General features: G+C 43.3%; 2 protein-coding genes across 6 annotated transcripts in view; one reads left to right on the top strand and one right to left on the bottom strand.

Annotated features, from left to right (window-relative positions):
• The first annotated feature begins 287 nt into the window (after nt 1-287).
• Nucleotides 288-11,460, top strand: ZACN (zinc activated ion channel). Its single transcript, XM_060271050.1, has 9 exons — nt 288-441; nt 1,216-1,295; nt 1,492-1,496; nt 1,589-1,598; nt 2,884-3,053; nt 5,178-5,302; nt 6,319-6,523; nt 10,073-10,267; nt 11,146-11,460. Exons 1-9 carry the CDS (start codon nt 295-297, stop codon nt 11,340-11,342), a joined length of 1,134 nt encoding a protein of 377 aa, XP_060127033.1. The 5' UTR covers nt 288-294; the 3' UTR covers nt 11,343-11,460.
• A 3,757-nt stretch (nt 11,461-15,217) lies between these two features.
• The window catches only part of EXOC7 (exocyst complex component 7), a 31,769-nt gene continuing 27,916 nt past the window's right edge, over nt 15,218-19,070 (bottom strand). For all 5 annotated transcript variants that reach the window (XM_035104525.2, XM_035104526.2, XM_035104527.2 and 2 more), the window contains 4 exons: nt 17,902-17,965; nt 16,860-16,901; nt 16,604-16,737; nt 15,218-15,416 (listed from right to left, as the gene is read on the bottom strand). In XM_035104525.2, the coding sequence (XP_034960416.1) occupies nt 15,314-15,416; nt 16,604-16,737; nt 16,860-16,901; nt 17,902-17,965 (343 nt within the window). In that variant the 3' untranslated portion in view covers nt 15,218-15,313. The remainder of the gene's footprint in view (nt 15,417-16,603; nt 16,738-16,859; nt 16,902-17,901; nt 17,966-19,070) is intronic.

Raw genomic sequence — 19,070 nt, 5'->3', positions numbered from 1 at the left:
ATTATTTTTACACTGCATACACTTGGGGCTCCAATGCTTTGGCCACCTCATGAGAAGAGAAGACTCCCAGGAAACGACCCTGATGCTGGGAAAGATGGAGGGCACAAGGAGAAGGGGACGACAGAGGACGAGAAAGTTCTGTTGCCTAGTAGTTGTGAGTGGAATAATTTGCTGCAAATATCCTCCGTATTTCCAACATAAAAGAATCAATGCTTGATTTGAGATGGAGTGTATTAGATGAACAGCTCTGAAACGGAGTACTTGTGTGTTTTGCTTTTAGCAGCCTTGCCTCAGATGACTTGGCAAGATTCTATCAACTCCTTGGAAGTGAAGTTATTAGAGTCACTACTGAATACCTATTCCCCATCCCTGATGCCCAGAAATGGAACCGGCCCCCTTGTGGTGGATGTCAACATAAAAATGTCCAACGTGCTTCAGGTGGTAGGTATAACAACTTATACCATGCTTGCAAACAAGGATTATACTAAAATACATATACTGTATATATGTTCATGTTCAAACTAATGTATGTTCAAACCACCCCGAGACCCATGGGTATAGGGTAAGGGGTATAGGGTATATGGGTAAGGGGATGCGGGTGGCGCTGTGGTCTAAACGACTGGGCCTCTTGGGCTTGCCGATCAGATGGTTCGAATCCCCGCGATGGGGTGAGCTCCCATTGCTCTGTCCCAGCTCCTGCCAACCTAGCAGTTCAAAAGCACGTCAAAGTGCAAGTAGATAAATAGGTACCACTGTGGTGGGAAGGTAAATGACGTTTCCATGCACTCTGGTTTCCGTCACAGTGTTCTGTTGCTCCAGAAGTGGTTTAGTCATGCTGGCCGCATGAGCTGGAAAGCTCTCTGTGGACCCACGCCAGCTCCCTCAGCCTGAAAGCGAGTTGAGCGGCGCAACCCCATAGTCGCCTTTGACTGGACTTAACCGTCCAGGGGTCCAATAGGGCAGTATGATGATGATGATGATGAAGAAGAAGAAGAAGAAACTGAATATAGATGCCTCCCAAGCTAGGGCTGTTATATGGAAGTGACAACAGAGTTTTTTGGCCAACATAAAAAGGCAGATTTTTTGGAACCATGTTTTCTTGAAAACTCTTGTATGAACTTTACAGTGTGTGTGTGTGTGTGTGTGTGTGTGTGTGTGTGTGTGCGCGCGCGCATGTATTTGTGTGTGTTTGACCTTGAATTGTTTATCCACCAGGACATCCTGAAATACACTATCTCATCTGTCCTCGTGCTCCATCAGGTAATGCTTAGTCTTTCTTATCAAAGAACTGGGAAGTAATAGGAGATAGAGAGGGCTCCACTCTTCACATTGTCTGCTCACATTTCCTGGTCAAATAATTAGCTTGATCATATCCATGGGATGCTGAAGTGAAACAGCTGGTGAGTGAAGCAGATTTTAGGTTTGAAAGGGTGGGTGAGTGGGGAAGGGGATACAGTCAAGATTAATGTTTCCTTTCACCGAAATTCTCAGTCATGGTATGCTGAACAGCTGTCCTGGAATGAGACAGAGTTCCCCTTCGCCACCATCACTGTGCCCTGGGATTCAGTGTGGACTCCTTCCCTCACAGTTCAAGAATCGTAAGTAGCCTTGAAAAATGTACACATGTGCCATACCACATGTTCCAAGGGTTTCTCCAGTCTCTGCTCCTGAAAAAGGCAGAGGACAAGGATAGGGACCCTGAAGCCCTCCTCCAGGTACGGTTGGACTGCAGCTCCCAATCAGCCCCAGCCAGCATGACTAATATTCTGGAATGCTGGGAACTGGAGTCCAGAAATAAACAGTAAATTGCAAGAACTCGGGCCAGGAGGAAGATGAATTTCAAGTAAGTCTTCAAAAGGTTTTATTTATGTAATGATAAGATGAATTCAAATAGGAATCATTTCCAGAATGATAGTGAGGCAAATAAAAATAGATTCCAGTGAAAAAAATCCCAGGACAAGGCCCTCTTTTGACAATTCTTCATCAGCAATGTTTTAATGGTCAGAGTGTACCAAGTATGTACATTCTGGAATTGATTCCTATTTGAATTCATCTCATTACATAAATAAAACCTTTTGAAGACATACTTGAAATTCATCTTCCTCCTATTTCTGGACTTCACCGGGAACTGGAGTCCAGCATCACTGAAAGAGGGAATGTGGAAAGGAATAGGAAAATGTGAGAACGGCATCCAACACGGTATCAGACCCAAAGTCCCTGGGATGTTGCATATAGGGCCAGATGATGATAACCATCCCATTGTTTCCCTCCTGCAACCCGTGGCATCAGGTCCCCAGAGGTACGCTCCTTTGAAATGTACCCACCTGCCATGAATTTGTCCAATCCTTTTGTAAAGCACCCATCCCCTTGAAGGCAGAAACCTATACGGCCTTGCACACAGAATAATCTGACAAGGCGCCGTACCATCTCTTTCTTGGCCAATGCACCAACTGATAGGAGTAATTCTCCACAAACATAGAAGAGTGTAACATACCGGCAGATGGGAAACTTTAGCTAAGCATAAATTCCTTTTCTGGATTTCATTCCTCCCCATTGTGTATCTTCATGTTGCGATGTGTGAAGACAGGAACAGGGTCTGTTATTAAACTTTGGGTGAGGAGCTGGTCTATGACCTTTTCATAGGAAGTTCATCCGCAGAGTGGTTGCCTCCCTTCACTCAGCTCTTCCTGTACCACCACCACCCCGGCTCATTTTTCTTATCCACCTGCCCAGGTGACCCAAACACTCACCTTGTGGGTGAGTTGCTAGTAGATGCCATTCTACATGTCAAAATAGCATCAGATGCCTTTGCAGCGAGCAAAGAAGGTCTGAGGACTCTCCACTGCTGCCCCCTTGTCTTATAGCTTCTTTTGCTTACCGAAGGTTTGAAGTGAAATGGAAGACAGAGTCGCCTCTCGTAGTGCTTCACAGTGATGGGAAAGTGGACTTCGCGCTCCCTCTGCGCATCGACAGCAACTGCAACTTTGATCTCCTATACTACCCACGAGACACCACTCGCTGCACTCTGAGCTTCTCCTCTCTAGCCAACACGGGTAAGTGAGGTGCCTGCTTATGCTGGGCAATGCAAATGTCAGAATCTGGTAAATGTAGTGCAGAAGAAAATAGCCTGGCAAGACGGCTGGTTGAAAGGGTAACTAAAGAAAAGGTCGATTACTCATGGCAAACAAACCTATTCTACGTATAGTTGTTACAAGATGGAGCCAAGAAGTCTACAGAAGACCATGCTCATTCTGACTGAGCTAGGAGAAGTAGTAGGAAGAAAGCCTGAAAGGATGTGATCTACTTTAGGAAGTAGTTACCCAGTACTAAAAGTGAAGGAATCAGTGAGGAGAAAGGACAAATTGCCGCTCAGTTCAGGTGGAATGACTCTGTCCAGGAGTCCACTGGGGGACCAATGGGTCACTACACCTCTCTCAATGGCTGCCTGTGTGGAGTCGTGGCATCCAATCCATGTTGGGGGGCGACTCCCCAGCACAAGTTTGACCCCACCAGGTTCCTATCAGGTAGCAGGCAGGCTGCCTGATGCAGGATACATGCCCAATGCCTTTGCCAAACCTACTCTTTCCTGGAATCAATAAAGCTGTGGCCTAATTCAACCCAATACCAGTCTCCTGTGTTATTCTTGTGGTCTTCCCTTCACCTGCCACTGCCATTATGCGCTTGTGCCGGCAATTACCAAGTCAAATAAGAGTCCCGTATGCCAACCCTCCAAGTATCCCTATTTCCAGGGAGTTCCCTGATTTAGAGAAGCCGTCCCAGTTTCTGATTTGATCCCGGAATATCCCCCTTTCCCTTAGGATGTCCCTATTTTCATTGGAGAAATGTTGGAGGGTATGGAGTTATCTGACCCCCGAGCTGTCTGAAGGCAATCCTGTAGAGGGAAGTTTTTAAAATAAAATATGTTTTATTATGTTTTTATGCCTGTTGGAAGCTGCCCAGAGTGCTGGGGCAACCCAATAAGATGTGTGGGGTATAAATAGTACAATTATCATTATGGAATGGGACGTCCCTATTTTCATCAGAGAAATGTTGGGGGGTATGCCCATGTGAGGTTTGCCTTAAGGGGAACATGTCTTGGGGTGGCCTGACTTTATGGTCTTTGGGGCTCTTTCCAACTTAGATGCAACTCCTATTGAAGGGAGCATAGATACTAGGCATATATTCATATTCTCACATCTCCTTTACATATTTAATCTATGCATATTAACATATTTTTATAGAACAGTATTTTTCCATGTATTCTTCAAAACAATCCCATTCTAGTTTTAAATTTTGATTTGTTTGGGATCTTATGGCTCCTGTTGGTTTTGCCAACTCTATGTATTCACTTACCGGTAGCTTATAAATCGATTCTTCTTTTGTGGGTATTGCCTTGCTTTTTCATTTGCTGGCTAGAACTATTCTAGCTACTGCTGTGGCATATATATATATAAATCATTTTCTTATTCTGTGGGATATCACTCCCTATTATGCCCAGTAGATATGCCTCTGGGTATTTTTTTCCTATGGAAGTCCTGAGCATTTTCTTTATCTCATCATGTAAAACCCAGAAGGTTTTTAATCTTTTCACATCTCCACCAAGCGTGGATCATTGTTCCTTCAGCTGCATTTCCAACTTACCGGTAAATTAGTTTGTGAATTTTTGTGAGTTTGGTTGGTTTCATGTACCACCTAAAGAACATTTTTATAAAGTTTTCTTTAATAGAGTAGCAGGCTGTAAAGTTAATATCTACTTGCCACAGCCTCTCCCACTGTTCTAAATAGATAGTGCTGCCGATGTCTCTTGGGCCCATTTTATCTGCACCTCCTTTACAAGTTCATCCTTCAGGTCCCACTCCAATAGGAAATCATACATTTTTGATAGACGTTTCTTGTTATTTTTTTAATAATATCAATTGGAATTTTGAATCTTCTTTACCAAAACCTATTTTGATATCTGATTTAAAGACACTATTCAACTGATGGTATTGGAGCCAATCACATACATGTTGCCTTAGCTCCCCGAATGATTTTAACTTTAATTGCCCTTGGTTCTGTCATCAACTGTCTATACAAGGGCCAGTGTCTTTCCATATTCAGCTTTTTCACAGCATATGCTTCCAATGGGGATAACCACCAAGGAGCTTGTGTCTATGTGTGTGTTTAACTCTTTCAAGTCAATGAGCTGGAATTCAACGTCTCCATTCAAAACCAGATTCTGAATTTAAAGCGTGAATACCTTGTGACCGACGTGAAAGTCAGCAGCCTGAAGAATTTGCCACAGCCTTGCTTTGTAGTGATGGTAAGGAGATGAAATTGGACTATAACTCGGAGAAGGCATGCAAGGGGCTTCTCTGCTGGGTCCTGCCCTCTCATCTGATTGGGGCGCATGGGAATGTCACAATGCAGGGCCTCCCTGAAACATGTGTCTTCAGCCCTGCTGGTGAAGGCAAAGAAGGCAAGTGAGTCAGAGTAAACTACGTGGGAGACGAGCTGCAGGGAATGCTCTTCTTGGAAATGTGAACTGTACTTGCGGCAGGGAACCTATGCTGTTGGACTCGGACTCCCATCAGCCTCAGACAGCAAGGCCAATCAGTGGCCAGAGATGATGGGAGTTTTAGTCCAGTAACACCTGGAGAGACACAGGTTCCACACCCTGGATTTAAGGAGCATCTTTAGTTTGCTGCTGCAACATGGTTTTTATGTAGCATTTCAGAGGATTTAAAGCACTCTGCGTACATTTTTGTAATCCTTACAAATACCTTGTAAGGTAGGACTAGATCAGGGATGGAGAGCCTGAAGCCCTCCAGTTGTTGTTGGACTCAAACTCCCCATCAGCCCAAGCCACCTTGGTCAATGGTCAGGGATGATGGGAATTGTATTTGAGCAGCGCCTGGCGAGTTGCAGGTTCCCCACCCCTGGTCTAGAAAAAGTTCACAGGGAGGGGGTTTCCAGTGCCCTCGAAATCCGCTTTTAATGACAAGTGTTCACTTAAGAAGATTCAGTGCACCTTTGGGCGAACGTCTGCTTTTAGGTAACTTTGCTTCTTTCTACATTAATGGCCAGAAGGGCAAGCAGCTTTTAAAATTTTGCTTGATTCCGCCAGTTCCACTTTAGATGCCGTTGTACTTGACAATAGTGGAAAGTGCCAAAGCTTGTGTCCTTCTTTTGGCATTTACTTATTAGTGGGAGGTTGATTAAATAAATGAATACAACGTATCCAGCCACTTTGCCAACCAATGATGCTAATGTTTTGTGAAATGCTGAAAGGCTCAAATGCTCATTCCTTTCACCCACAAACCCTGACCTCTTTTCTAGGTGAACTTAGAAAACACAGGAATGCGAGTCATCCTCTCCGTAATTGTGCCAAGCATGGCACTTGTGGTAGCTGATCTCTGTGGCTTCCTTATCCCACTCAAAGAAAGGCTGGCATACATGATCACCTTGCTGTTGGCTTACCTGGTGTTCCACACCTCGCTCATTGGCTCCTTACCAGGCTCTTCTTCCTGCAACCCACTGCTCAGTAAGTTGAATACGCCGGGAAAAATTTAGCAGCAAAACTGCAGGCGGAATCGTATTACAAACCACACGGGGCTGTAGCCCAAAATAGCAGCCCTTGGCGCATTTCCCTTGACTTCTCTGCAATGTTGGCAACCAATTAGATGGAGGAACACACATTACGGAGTGCAGCTAGTGGGGGGTTTACTTCCCCCCCCCCAAGCTGATGTACCACAATGGACATAAAAGCTCCCCCCGGCAGCTTATTGGAGATCAGTGGAGATGCAATGGACAAACGCTGTCTCTTTTTCAGCAGGATGAGTAGCAGGATTAGGCCTTTCCCTCTCCTTCGGTGAAAAGCCAGGAGAACTTGATTTTCATCCCCTCCGTGGCAGGTGGGGAGGAGAGGGTGCACTCCCCTGCCCAGCACATGGGAATGAGCATGAGGATTGAGCCCTCCTGGTCACCTGAGGAGGGGGGCTGCATGGCTTCAGGGAGATTGCCAGGGACAGGGGAAGAGCACTGGCGAGCTGAAGACTCCTCAAGCTTCTCTTAGAGAAGCCAGCCATGATCAGTCTTGAGGTGCCAGACTTTATGGTAACCTTCCCTATCACACTGAAATACTACTCTTTATTTCTTTACTTACAATAGTCTTTCCTGTCAATTTTTTTTAAAAAAAGTGCCTTTGGTTAATTTTTGCTGGTTAAGTTCTGTGTATTAGCTGCTGGGATTTGTTAAAGGGATTGGATATTGTTCAGTTCTAGTGTGTTAGGGATTGTTTTGTTCTAATAGTTTTTGTAAGTCGCCTCGAGAGCTCATCCATGCTTCCTCTCATGCTGCATTTCTAGGCACAGATCCATGCTTTTAAAGCATTGTGTCTGAGCACAAAAAAACCCCACTCTTTAATGCTGAATCTGAGCAAATGGCAATCCACGAGAAACCCGTTTGTTCCGATTCAGCATTAAAGAGCAGGTTTTCACAGGGAAAGTGCTGGGGCAAAATAAATAAAAAACGCTCAGACATGGTGCTTTAAAGTTTGGACTTGTGCCTAGAAAGTGCAGGGCAAAAGGTAAGTGTGGATGAGCCCTGGGTTTCTTTAGGCAGACTTTTATTTATTTTTAATTTTAAAAGGAAGAAAGCATCAAGACAGAGTATAGTGAACTATAGGTCACAGAGACGGGAAGGAGAGTGTTCTTCCTATTGTGCAGTGCTTCCCCAAGCACTTGTTGTGAATAAAAAAAACAATGTGCTGGTTTAGTTAAGAGCTCCCCTCCCAGCACACATTTCTTCACCCTAACTCAGAATATTCTTCGTTGTGCCACTGAGGCACACAGGAATGAGCCAGAGTGCTGTGGAACAAGACCCTAGATTGTCTTAATTAAGATTAATCAAATGGTTCTTACATCAAACGGCAATATCATTCCATTCACCATTTTACCATTTTACACACTGCATAGCTGCTTACAGAAAGGGAGGGCGATGTGTGTGTGGGGGGGCATGTCTTCCTAGAGATACATAAAATTGTAAGGCTGTCATTGTGCAGCTCTTGTGGGAGGATTTGTAGTGCCTTATCACAACTCTGGATTTGCATGGAGTCAGGGAAGGAGAGAGGAGCAAAAGGGAATGCTGCTTACATGGGCAGGAATACACACACACACACACACACACACACACACACACACACACACACACATATCCCTTGCTTTTCAAACATGGTTGACTTTTTTGATGAATAAGAGACATTTGTTAGGATGAGTCATAAAGCCATGACTCATATGCTCCTTCCCAGACCAGTTTTAATGGCTGTTACAAGCCTACAAAGTGAAGGTTTCTTTCTTTTCCACACGCATGCACATGGCCAAACTAAATATATTAATAGAGATAGGCAGAAGGTCGATCTGGTTCTACTGATGAATCTTTGGGTGATTTGTGGTGTATTGACAAGGAGTCTGACTCCCTATTGTTTAAGAATAATAGCAACAAAATGTCACCAATACTTAATCTGATATTCATGCATTGTAGGAGATCAGACTTGATGACCCATGGGGACCCTTCCAACACTATAATTATATTATTCTGCTCTATGACACCCCCACTACCTATCCTAAATGATATTGCTGAAATGAAGAAAGTTTAGGGTAACTGGGTATGGATTTTTGTATCAAAGAACCAGGAGCTCTGTCCAGTTCTGGAACTTAGAGAAGCAAATTCCTGGGGTCAGAATTATTTAATTCTAAGTGTACACCATTTTGCAACAGGCAGTGGTAGGTAGATCCTGACATTCTAATACAGGGGCAGGCAATCTAAGGCCCGTGGGCCACAAGGGGGTCGTTTAACCAGCCCACAAGCTGCCCCCAAACCGAGCTGCCTGCTTGGCGAGTCCCCCGCACGCTGCTTTAAACCGGCACGGGGGACTCACTTCCGTGGCACCGAAAATTGACGTCGAAAATCATGGGCGTGTGCGATCCGGCCCACAGAGGGATCTCCGCTGGAGTGAACCAGCCCAGGCGAGGTAAACCTTGCCGACCCCTGTTCTAATAGAATACAACGGGCAAAACTGAAAGTCTGTCTGCCCCTGATGCTAAACACATCATCAATGTCCTTTTACAAAATTTAAGCGGGCCTGTGTGAGTGTGATTCAGGCCTTAGCTATTCCTACAATGGGGCGGGGGGGGGGACACATGAGAATGATGTGTTTAACAACATGTCTGGCATACACATGGGTCAGGGATGGGGAACCTCTGGCCCTCCAGATGTTGTTAGACTCCAACTCCCAGCAGCTTCCTCTTTGAATGGCCAATAGTCAGGAAGATGGTAGTTGTAAAGCAACAGCTGGGGGGGGCACAGGTTCCCCCTCTCTGGTTTAGGCTGATGGATGGTAGGAATGAGTGGCGCAAGTAAGCAACTGTCAGTACAGGTGGAACTCAATTCCACTTATTGCTCAACTTCATCATTTCCTGATACTGCCAAAACACTTGCTCATTCTCTCTGAAACACTATTCTTTATTGTTCCTGTTTCTGCAATGGATGACACTATAAGGATTGCCTTCATTGTGTGGCTCTTCAAACCTGTCACTTTTTTGTTCCCTGTGCCTGGTTCTCTTGCCCTTTGCAGTACAGTACAAAAACCTTTCCCTCATCTTTTGAAATCACTTTCATGCTTTTCCTCTGCTCAATCTTTTAGCTCTGCCTTGTTTTCTTCATCCTGGCTGAAATCTTTTGGTTAAGCCTCAGCTCACACTACTATAAAGAATTCCTTACTTTACAGCACATTTTCACTAAGGAATGTAATGCCGTCAAAAGAGTGATCACAAAGACCAAATATCAAGGCCAAGCAGGCAGCTCCAGCCCTCCTTTCTGGCAACCCAAGTAAAAATAATGTTTTGTAAAAACGATGGTTTCACTGGAAATTATGTGCATGCTTATTTTGAGTTTTTCAGTCCATGTCTGCTTGTTTCCCTCTGGCATTCTACAGCTTTGCTAAACAATTTTTCGAAGTCAGTTGTTTAGAACAATTATCCAATGATTTGCTCAACAGCTGTGCAATTAATTTCCTCTTTTTTCTAAACTCCAGGTTATTACTACATCAGTCTCCTGGTGTTACTATTCCTTAGCACAATTGAGACTGTTTTGGTGACAAAGTTGGTTACTGACAAGAGTAATCTGTGGCTGAATTGTGGATGTCAGCGGGGAAAGGCAAAGGCTACCACTATGCTACCTAAAGACCAAAGCAATAATCCAGAACATACAAAAGATCCTGGGATAAGCGGTAGGTGCTAACGGGAAATACAACAGAATGGCATTCCCCAAGCAAGGTGACTAGTAGCAAGCCACATTTCAGTATGTGCCTTTCCCCAACATGGGGAACTCAACTCCCATCAGCTCCAGCCAGTATTTCACCAGGCTGGGGAAAGCTGGTCTTAACAATACAACATCCTGATGCAGGCAAGCCTCTGGATCCACTGAAGGCTTTGTGGCAGGAAGATGGTGTAGTGCCAAAGAATGATTGAAAAGAAACATAAGTGTAATTAATTGCTAGCGGGGCCACCCCACTCTCTCCCAAACTCTGCTATGGTGTTGCAACAGAAAGGTGGTTCTGAATATCAAGAGATGGACAGCTGCAGCAACATGAGAGCTGTGTCAACAACACACCCTTGAAGCCTTAAGGCAGGAAAACTCTGTCCCAGTTTTGTCCTCCCTCGCACCCAGGCAAGCATCTATCCTACGGAGAAAAGAACCCACTTAAAGTACAAGACCTTCTTTATTCAGAATTTAACAAGCCCGATCATTTTCTGAATTCTGATCAGAGGCAAAATGCATTTGTTGCAGAATCTGGGCCCAAACAAACACCAGTGCTTAGGAAAGGGGTTTGGATCGACACTAGAACTAAGAATGTATTAAATCTATCGAAGGGGTTTGAATTCAAATTAATCAAATGCCAGCTGTTTATTTTCTCAAAGTCCATCAATAATACTTCCAATGTACCTTTCAACAGCATCTCGGGTTCTGCTTATTTTGTTTTCTGCGGCAATCACCCGAAAGGGTTTGCATAAGAGATCACTTGAATACTGATACTCAAGTGCTTTGGTCATATGAAGCTTGCAAGCTGAGCATTCATTCAGCTTGTCTTTCTCCTTTACCTTGCAGACTGTGGGACAACTGAAGAGTCATCGCATCTCAAGCAAGCTTCTGCCCATGTGGACAGGCTCTTCTTCACCATCTACTTGGGACTGGTTGTTGTGTTTCATCTCCTGTTTGCAGCACTCTATCTCTTTTGGAATTGCGAATCTGGGAAGCCTCCAGGAGAAGGCTATTTAGATGGAATCAAATGGGAACAAAAATAATGGTGCCACCCTTAAAGCTGTGTAAAGCCTTGCTTTGTACTAAGTTATGCATATTTGCCAATCCTCTATCTGCATAATTTGCTTTGATCTAAAGATTTAATGGAAAATGGAGTGCATTCAGCAGTCTTCCAGGAGATGCATTTTGTGCCTTCAGATCATTCTCTGAACTGATTAAATTTTTAAAAGGAAGAAGAATACATTGAAAATAGTATTTTAGATGTGACACAAATGATTGCTTCTCCCTAAAAAATGTTTAAGAGTTTTCCCAGTTCATGTATGTTGCAGAGCAAATGTTCTCCAGTACAGTAGATGTTTTACCCTGATACTATTTTGTGGGCAGGTGAAAACCTTTTCATTTTGTTGGAGGTCTGGGGATTAGCGGAGATATTATATATTTTTGTTTTGTGGTACTATTTTTCTATTGTGTATAGGTTAGGTTTATTTGCATTTTTGAATTACTGTCAATCATTTTATCAATAGAAACAATGAGTGATACCCAGTTGTGTCTGCCCACTTTTGCAACAGAGTTCTGCTCACGCAACAGGGCTTCCTTTTCTTCACTTCTCTCCTGCAACCCTTTGTCCACCAAATATGCTTTGGAGAGTTGTGGTGGCACTGTTTGGAGCAGGTTTAGGGATGTGTGCAGGTCTGCAGGAGGGAAATATAGGAAGGGGAAATTCATTCACCTGCAATTGATAAATATTGCACATAAACAACTACAGAGCAGTAGGCGGGGCTACCCTGCTCCTAGAAAGCCCAGGTAGTTTACACTCACCTGTCTGATAATGTATTGCTGCTACCAGCATCGTACAATTACTGAAACGTGGCTCTCCAATTACACCTAGATTAACCTTTGTGTGTACTATTCCTCTTTCCCTCGGATCTGCATTTTACAATAAAAGGAAGTGTAGAATTACTAATGCACAAAAAGAAAAGGAGTACAGGTGATGCCTTTCATTGCTGCTACGATAAAACAACCAGATGGATTAAGGGAATAACATTCAGTCTTAGTTCACCTGCCCAAAAGACAACAGAAGAGACATTACTCAGGAACTAGCTAAAACAAATACAGTACTGAGAGAAGAGTAAAGGTGCAAGGTACATGCAGGTGGAAAGCCAGAACTGTACCAAATCCTAGTTATCTGGCTCACAAACACACATTCACCGCTTGCTGCATGTGCTGCACTTGCTACAAATTGCATGTGTGAATGGGACCAGAGATCAAGCACTGCAAAAAGAACCTGCAGGGAACCAGGCAGAGGGCCTTCTCGGTAGTGGCACCCACCCTGTGGAATGCCCTCCCACTAGAGGTCAAAGAGAACAATTACCAGACCTTTAGAAGGCATCTCAAGGCAGCCCTGTTTAGGGAAGCTTTTAATGTTTGATGGATTTCTGTATTTTAGAATTTCTGTTTTTTTGGAAGCCGCCCAGAGTGGCTGGGGGAACCCGGCCAGATGGGCGGGGTATAAATAATAAATTATTATTATTATTATTATTATTTATTATTTATTATTATTAACCTGCTTACCACCTCAGGCACAGTGCATTTCAATGGAGTCTGTTCATATCTTCAGCTGTGAGTATTCAACAACGCATGACTCAAGCAGTGAGCATCCGCCATATGAACTGGCCTAGCAAAGTCCAATCGGAGTCTTGCAAGAAGCAGACATGCAAATGGGAATAAAAGGTAGGGGTCACTAGTAAGAAAACCAAATGGTGGAGGGGGGGGTAACCTACCATCAAGAAACAAATGCTGAGTTTTTAATAATATTGAACACAGGAGCTGTTAAATTAAGTGTTAAATAGCTAAAGTGGCTTTCTATTTGTCCTAACTTTTCGGATCTTGGTTAGGTGAGGAAAAAATTGGTTGTGTCAAGGGAATTGTGAAAGTCTACAATGAGTACAAGCAGGTCATCCAGACTTCCTAGCAATGCTTTGAGAATATGGCACACTTCCTCATGCTTTCTCACAAGTTTGTTTCTAGCTCAATAGGCCTAGATAATAACTATTCTCAGATAATGCTAGAGAAACAGTCCTAAAACTTTAAGTAGGAAAATCAGACCTCTGTTAAAAATGCCTCAAGTGTTGTTGCAATCTGTGCTCTTACTGCAATTTAGAGAAATCAATTGCCTGGATTGCAATTCTTTTAGAAGCAGAACACTGTGATCCAGTGGTTGAAAAGTAACAATCCAATATATCTGCAGGTATCTTTGGAAGATGCACTACCATTACCACTGAAAAACACTCAAAAGCTGCAGGGAATAGCTACGAGACCTTTCCAGCTCTTTACTGAGTGCCATTAAGATAACCAACATGTAACAGTTATTATTTCAAATCTTCAGGCACTCTGGAGTGACTGCACTGCAAGGAAGGCTTTTGAAAGGAATGATGCTCTTGAATCTACCACTGAAAAATTACACTTTGAAGCTAGGGGCTCTAATTGAAGTGGAAATCCATAGAGATAGTTTTCGGGTCCCTTCCAACTGTACAATTCTATGATGTAGAGATCCCCAAATGGCTAACAGTGCAATTCAATACCTTTCGAGCAGTACAAGTAAATATACTATCAGATACATCTTAAGGCATGTCTGCATTTGGCTACATATGTTCTGTGCCAAGCCAGCACAAAATGCCTTTCTGCTTTCCAACTCTGGAATGCCCTCCCCAAAGTAGTACAATGCCCAGAGTACAATGTTGCCAGGTTCAGGATAAAACGTGGTGTGGGCAGGTGGAGCGCTGGCATTTGAAAGCATTAAGTTGCCTCAATCTGCTTTTAGTTTCTCTAGTATCTGATTGCCTCCCCATTGCTAAGTTATTATGAAAGATGTTACAGTGTTGCTTTTATGCTAATATCTCTTTGTACACTGTCCTGGAATCCATTAGAGGAAGAGCAGCTTAGAAAATTTTTAAATAAATACACCCAAGTCTTACTTGTCCCTAGAGGAGAAGGGAATGAAAAAAGAGACCAAGATACACGGTCAGCACTAGATCCTCTGACACTATATCAGACCTTATGTCAGGAAGATTTCCACTGAACTTTCTGTCTCACTGATAAAATGCTGAACCAGGCATGGAAGAGATTATTGCAACCGTCATGAAAAAGGGGAAGGTACCCATTACCCTATTTTCTTGCCAATTATTGGCCTTTCGGGATACTTATCTACCATTTACATATCCACTGGTAGTACTCAATAAGTGATTTCCCCCTTTCCTTCCGGGAATTATTCACATTTCAACAGATTTCACATTTCGACAGAGCATACAAGGAAAGAGAGCAAGAACCTCTAGATTAAAAAAAAGAAATAAAGAAACTGAGCCAGAATAACTCAACAGAGCGGATTCTGCAAGGGCTTGATTAAGCTGGGTAAGCCTGCAGATACTTGATGGCCTTTCTTGATTTTTCTTTACTGGGCTGGCTGTACCAGGTGACCTCCAGACAATTAGCTACCATTTCAGTCTGACCATCTCTGTAGACATTTTAAATAATTTGAGGCTTCGCTGTATTTTGTGAGTGGCAGCATCTTTCCACTTATAGCACCATGCTACCTACAAGTAGATTTTTTTGTTTGTGGATAACTGTTTGTTGGTGTTTGTATGTTCCTTGTACTTTGAAACTAAATTTTAAAAAATTAAAAAAGGAAAACTAGGGAGAGGTGGGTTTTAAGCTTACATAGGAATGGCCAGGGCAGTGCCTCGGAAGGAGAAACTAGCTCATCCTTAAGCTATAGGTTCCACTTGTGTGCACACTATACAGAAGGATTTAGCCCTGTGCAGACAAGATAATTCTATACATATTACTAGTATCTTAGGAACACTTACCCGCCAAGCAAGATTTCAACCAATGATCTTGGAAGAAGTAAGAGACAACCCGTAAACCATGTTCTTAGGAATTTATAAATTTGATAAATACAAGCATAACTCATGGCCATCATACTGGGCTTAGAAAGTACTGAGACATACAGGCAGGGAGGTCATGCTGATGTGTCGAACAGTTTCTCAATCATCTCTCCCACCTGCTCCACCCTGTATTTAATGTATTTCTCGGGGTTCTTGGTAAAGGGTACATTGCCATACCTGCCAAGGGAAAAGCAAGGGGAAAAAAAAAGGTGTGACAAGCATGGACAGGATTTCTCACTTTGCAATTCCCCTCCCCTTCTTCACCAGATCCCAGAACAACATGCAGTGGGCAGGATTCAACTAACTAGTCCCACTAACGAAAGCCTGTGCAAGAACATTTGCTGGTGCAATGGGGCTTTCCATCTTCCTCTCCCATGTGCCCCCTGAAAGTGGCTTGGGGACAAAGGTGACAAAACCTCCAACTGAACTGACAGAACAATCAACACTGCATTATGTTGATTTCCCCCAATCTATTCAATTCCAGTGAAGTTATACAATTGCTACAAGCGGTCGAAGATCTGTTATACAGCAAGGCTGAAGAGAAAAAAAATTGCTGTGTTTATTCCGAGTGCTGGGAGTTTAATGTGATCCAGGCTGAGCTACAACTACATACATTTGGTGCACAAAATGCTGGCTTCCTGATCCACCTACAATCAAATGTTGCTAGCTACTTGGTTACACAGACAAAAACCCACAAAGGAGTGGCAACTATACTAACTCTCCTCACCATCTTTCTCCCATAACAACTGCCTAGGCAAATCCTTTCTTCCAAAAATGAGGAAAGGAGTTAACCTGTGGCCCGTTGGTGTTGGAAGTGGAGGAGCCTTTCCAACTCCAACAAGTGCTCTGGGCTGCTTATAGAGCCAGAAGACGTATTATACCCGTCCTTCTGCTTAGATCCCCAGCTTAGAAAGTTGCTTGTACATTATGCTTCATAACTTTCTTTCTAGAAGAGCTAGAGACTTTTTTCCAAAAAAAGAAAAGAAAGCTCAGAGTCAATTGTTCCTGTTCAGGTGTGCCAATGTTGGCCTTCACAGGTGGCAGGTTGGTAACCTCTACCCTTATGGTCAGAATCCATTTATTTCAATTGGGGGTGTAGGAGAAGAAAAGAGTGGGGAAAAAATGCAACAAGCTAAAATACTAAATTCAACAATGGCAATTCATAGTCACGTTTCAAAGGTATCCTCTCAATGCATACTAATAACTTGGGGGCCCTCAGACACCGGGGGGAAGGGCTAATTCTGTACATATCTATAAAACCATCACAGACAATGATAGTTTTCAAAATAGGAACACAGGAACACAATTTTCAAAGCCCATGAAAACTCTCTGAACAAAGACATATTTGTGGGTCAAATAATTACCTGCTTAGTAAGGCAGAATAGGTCTCTAGCACAATATTTTTCTGGGTTTTCCGGATTTTGTCCCTCTGTTCTGTGTCAGGGATGGCCCAAGCCTTCTGGATTTTACACAGCTCCTCCAGACAATCATTAAAACCCTTTCCCAGAGAGATGATAATGTTAAGCATGCATTTGGTTCTGAAGAGCAGTTGGAAAAGTAAACACAATGGGTGCAAAGACAAGAACAAGAACATCTGTCTAGGCGCCGATCACCAATTACCTTAAACCGATCCTTGATGGCCTGTCTCTCTTTGTCTTTGAGCTGTGGGAGATTGAGAAAAGGAGCTCTTCTGGTTATTTCGTCTTCTCAGACTATTTGTTCCAGGGCTGATATTCTAATACTTCTTGATTAATTGGGAGCACTTAGCTTCATACTGGGCCCTATACATTCATAATTTTATACAGGCCTTACAGACATGTACTCAGTTAACACTCAATGAGTATTTATGCTTTTGGTATAGTGTAATGGCATGTCAATAAAGCTGCTCCCCACACTTCTGTTTGAGCACTATAGACAGGAATCTAAGAGTTTTCCCAGCACAAAGCAGGCAATATTTCCCTCTGGCAACCACCACACTCAAAGAACTAGTGTCAGTTATCCATGCCCAGGTTACTTTCACTGCAATGCTCTCTATGTGGGGCTGCCTTGGAAAATAGTACAGTAACTTCATTTATGCAAAACGCTAGAGCCCGATTATCTGGAGAGGATAACTCTGATCTTATGCCCTTTTTTTCTGGGATTGATTTACAGTGCTGAAGTTGACCTTTAAAGCCTTCGGCAGTTTAGGACCAGATTACCCGAGAAACCACTTGTGCCCATATGAACCTGTCTGGCCTTTAAGATTGATCTTGCTGGCCCTGTTCTCTGTCCTGTCTACTGTGGTGGTGCCTGTGAAATATCATCTCATGAGAGATCTGTAGGCAGTTAGCAAGGACTTCTTTATTCCAGCTGGCTTTTAATGCATACTGCATATAAGCATTTCATGTGTCATTGATTTTTAAAAAATCTTTGATGATGGGACAAGATCTGGATCATCACAAATTTGGAGTGGTGGCTTGTTTTCCTGGATGACACAGTCCTGCCAAAATAGCCTTCCTCACAAAGCTGATAAGAGCCTCAGGAGGGAACACTAAACACATTCAATACCATGAATAGTTTGCCTCTAATGTGATTTCTACAACAAACTCTTATATAGGTGTGTATGTGTGTAATATACGTCCTCATTTTCCAACACAGAAAGCTTCTTCTGAAGTGTTCTCACCTTGACTCCAGGTTGGACGACAGGCAAGTTTCTGTCCAAGAAAGAGTCAGTTACTTTCAACCAGCTGAAACAGACATAAAGAAGAGAAAGCAACATGGGTGTGATTGCCACACAAACAAATGAATAAAATAAGTGACAAATTACAAATGCATGTGCTATATATGCTCCAATATATAGGGGGTCCAAATAGGGGGTCCGGACCTTTATCACAGCATGTTGGCTTCAAACATGGATCTGTCTGTACATCCAGGGCTCAAAAGGGTACCGGTATGTGCTTTTAAGCAGCTTGTGTTATTTTGGCATTAAGTGATACAGAAATTAAGTAAGAATAATATTTGTTAGGCTGCTCTAGGGGTACGAAAATGGATCTGACCAGTGGGCTGCATCTTGACATTCTCCAGCACCTGCAGGCTGTCGGAGAACCAGCCGACTCTTAGGTGCGAGGAAATCATGAGACGAGAGTCAAGAGTTTCAGATAGAGAGCATGAGCAGAGTGCGCTGACTGCCTCTCAGCCTCAGCTCCTTTATTAAGGATCCTTTCCTCGTAAAATACATTAACCTTTAACTTATACATGACTCATGCAAACAAGGAAGATGTGTAAACAGACAGGCTGGCGCCAGTGGTCCTGTGGTCCTGTGGTAAATCACTTGATTGATTACCCCCCAATAAACCTGTGCCTTACACAGAGAACTCCACCCGCACACCCCCACAGCAGGCCATTCTGACAAGTGAGCATCACCATGGCATCAGATGAAGCATTTTGCTTTGCCTTGCCTTGACAGTCTGAAATCACAGAATCTTAAAAGTTGGAAGGGACCCAAGGGTCTCCTAGTCCAAGCCCCTGCCATGCAGGAATCTCAGCTAAAGCATCCATGACAGAAAGCCATCCAGCTTCTGCTAAAAACCTCAAGGGAAATCAAACCCTTTGGGCAAAGGTACAGGAAGTTGGCAGGCACCAATGATCAGCAGCACCCGGAAAACGCTCTTGAAACAGGGCTTCATGTCTTTATGTGCCCCATATATGATATCAGATACAGAGTAGGTAGGCACAGCTTGGAAACATTCTGCTGAAGTGTGAAGCTGTATATAAAAAAAATAATTTTAAAAGACCAGAGACGGGGTATTAGGATCAAGGCTGGCTTTTGCCAACTCAGTTCCTTGAAGCCCA

This window comes from Zootoca vivipara, chromosome 2 (genome assembly GCF_963506605.1).
Source record: "Zootoca vivipara chromosome 2, rZooViv1.1, whole genome shotgun sequence".
Taxonomy (NCBI): Eukaryota; Metazoa; Chordata; class Lepidosauria; order Squamata; family Lacertidae; genus Zootoca; species Zootoca vivipara.
This window is presented reverse-complemented; position numbering and strand designations above follow the sequence as displayed.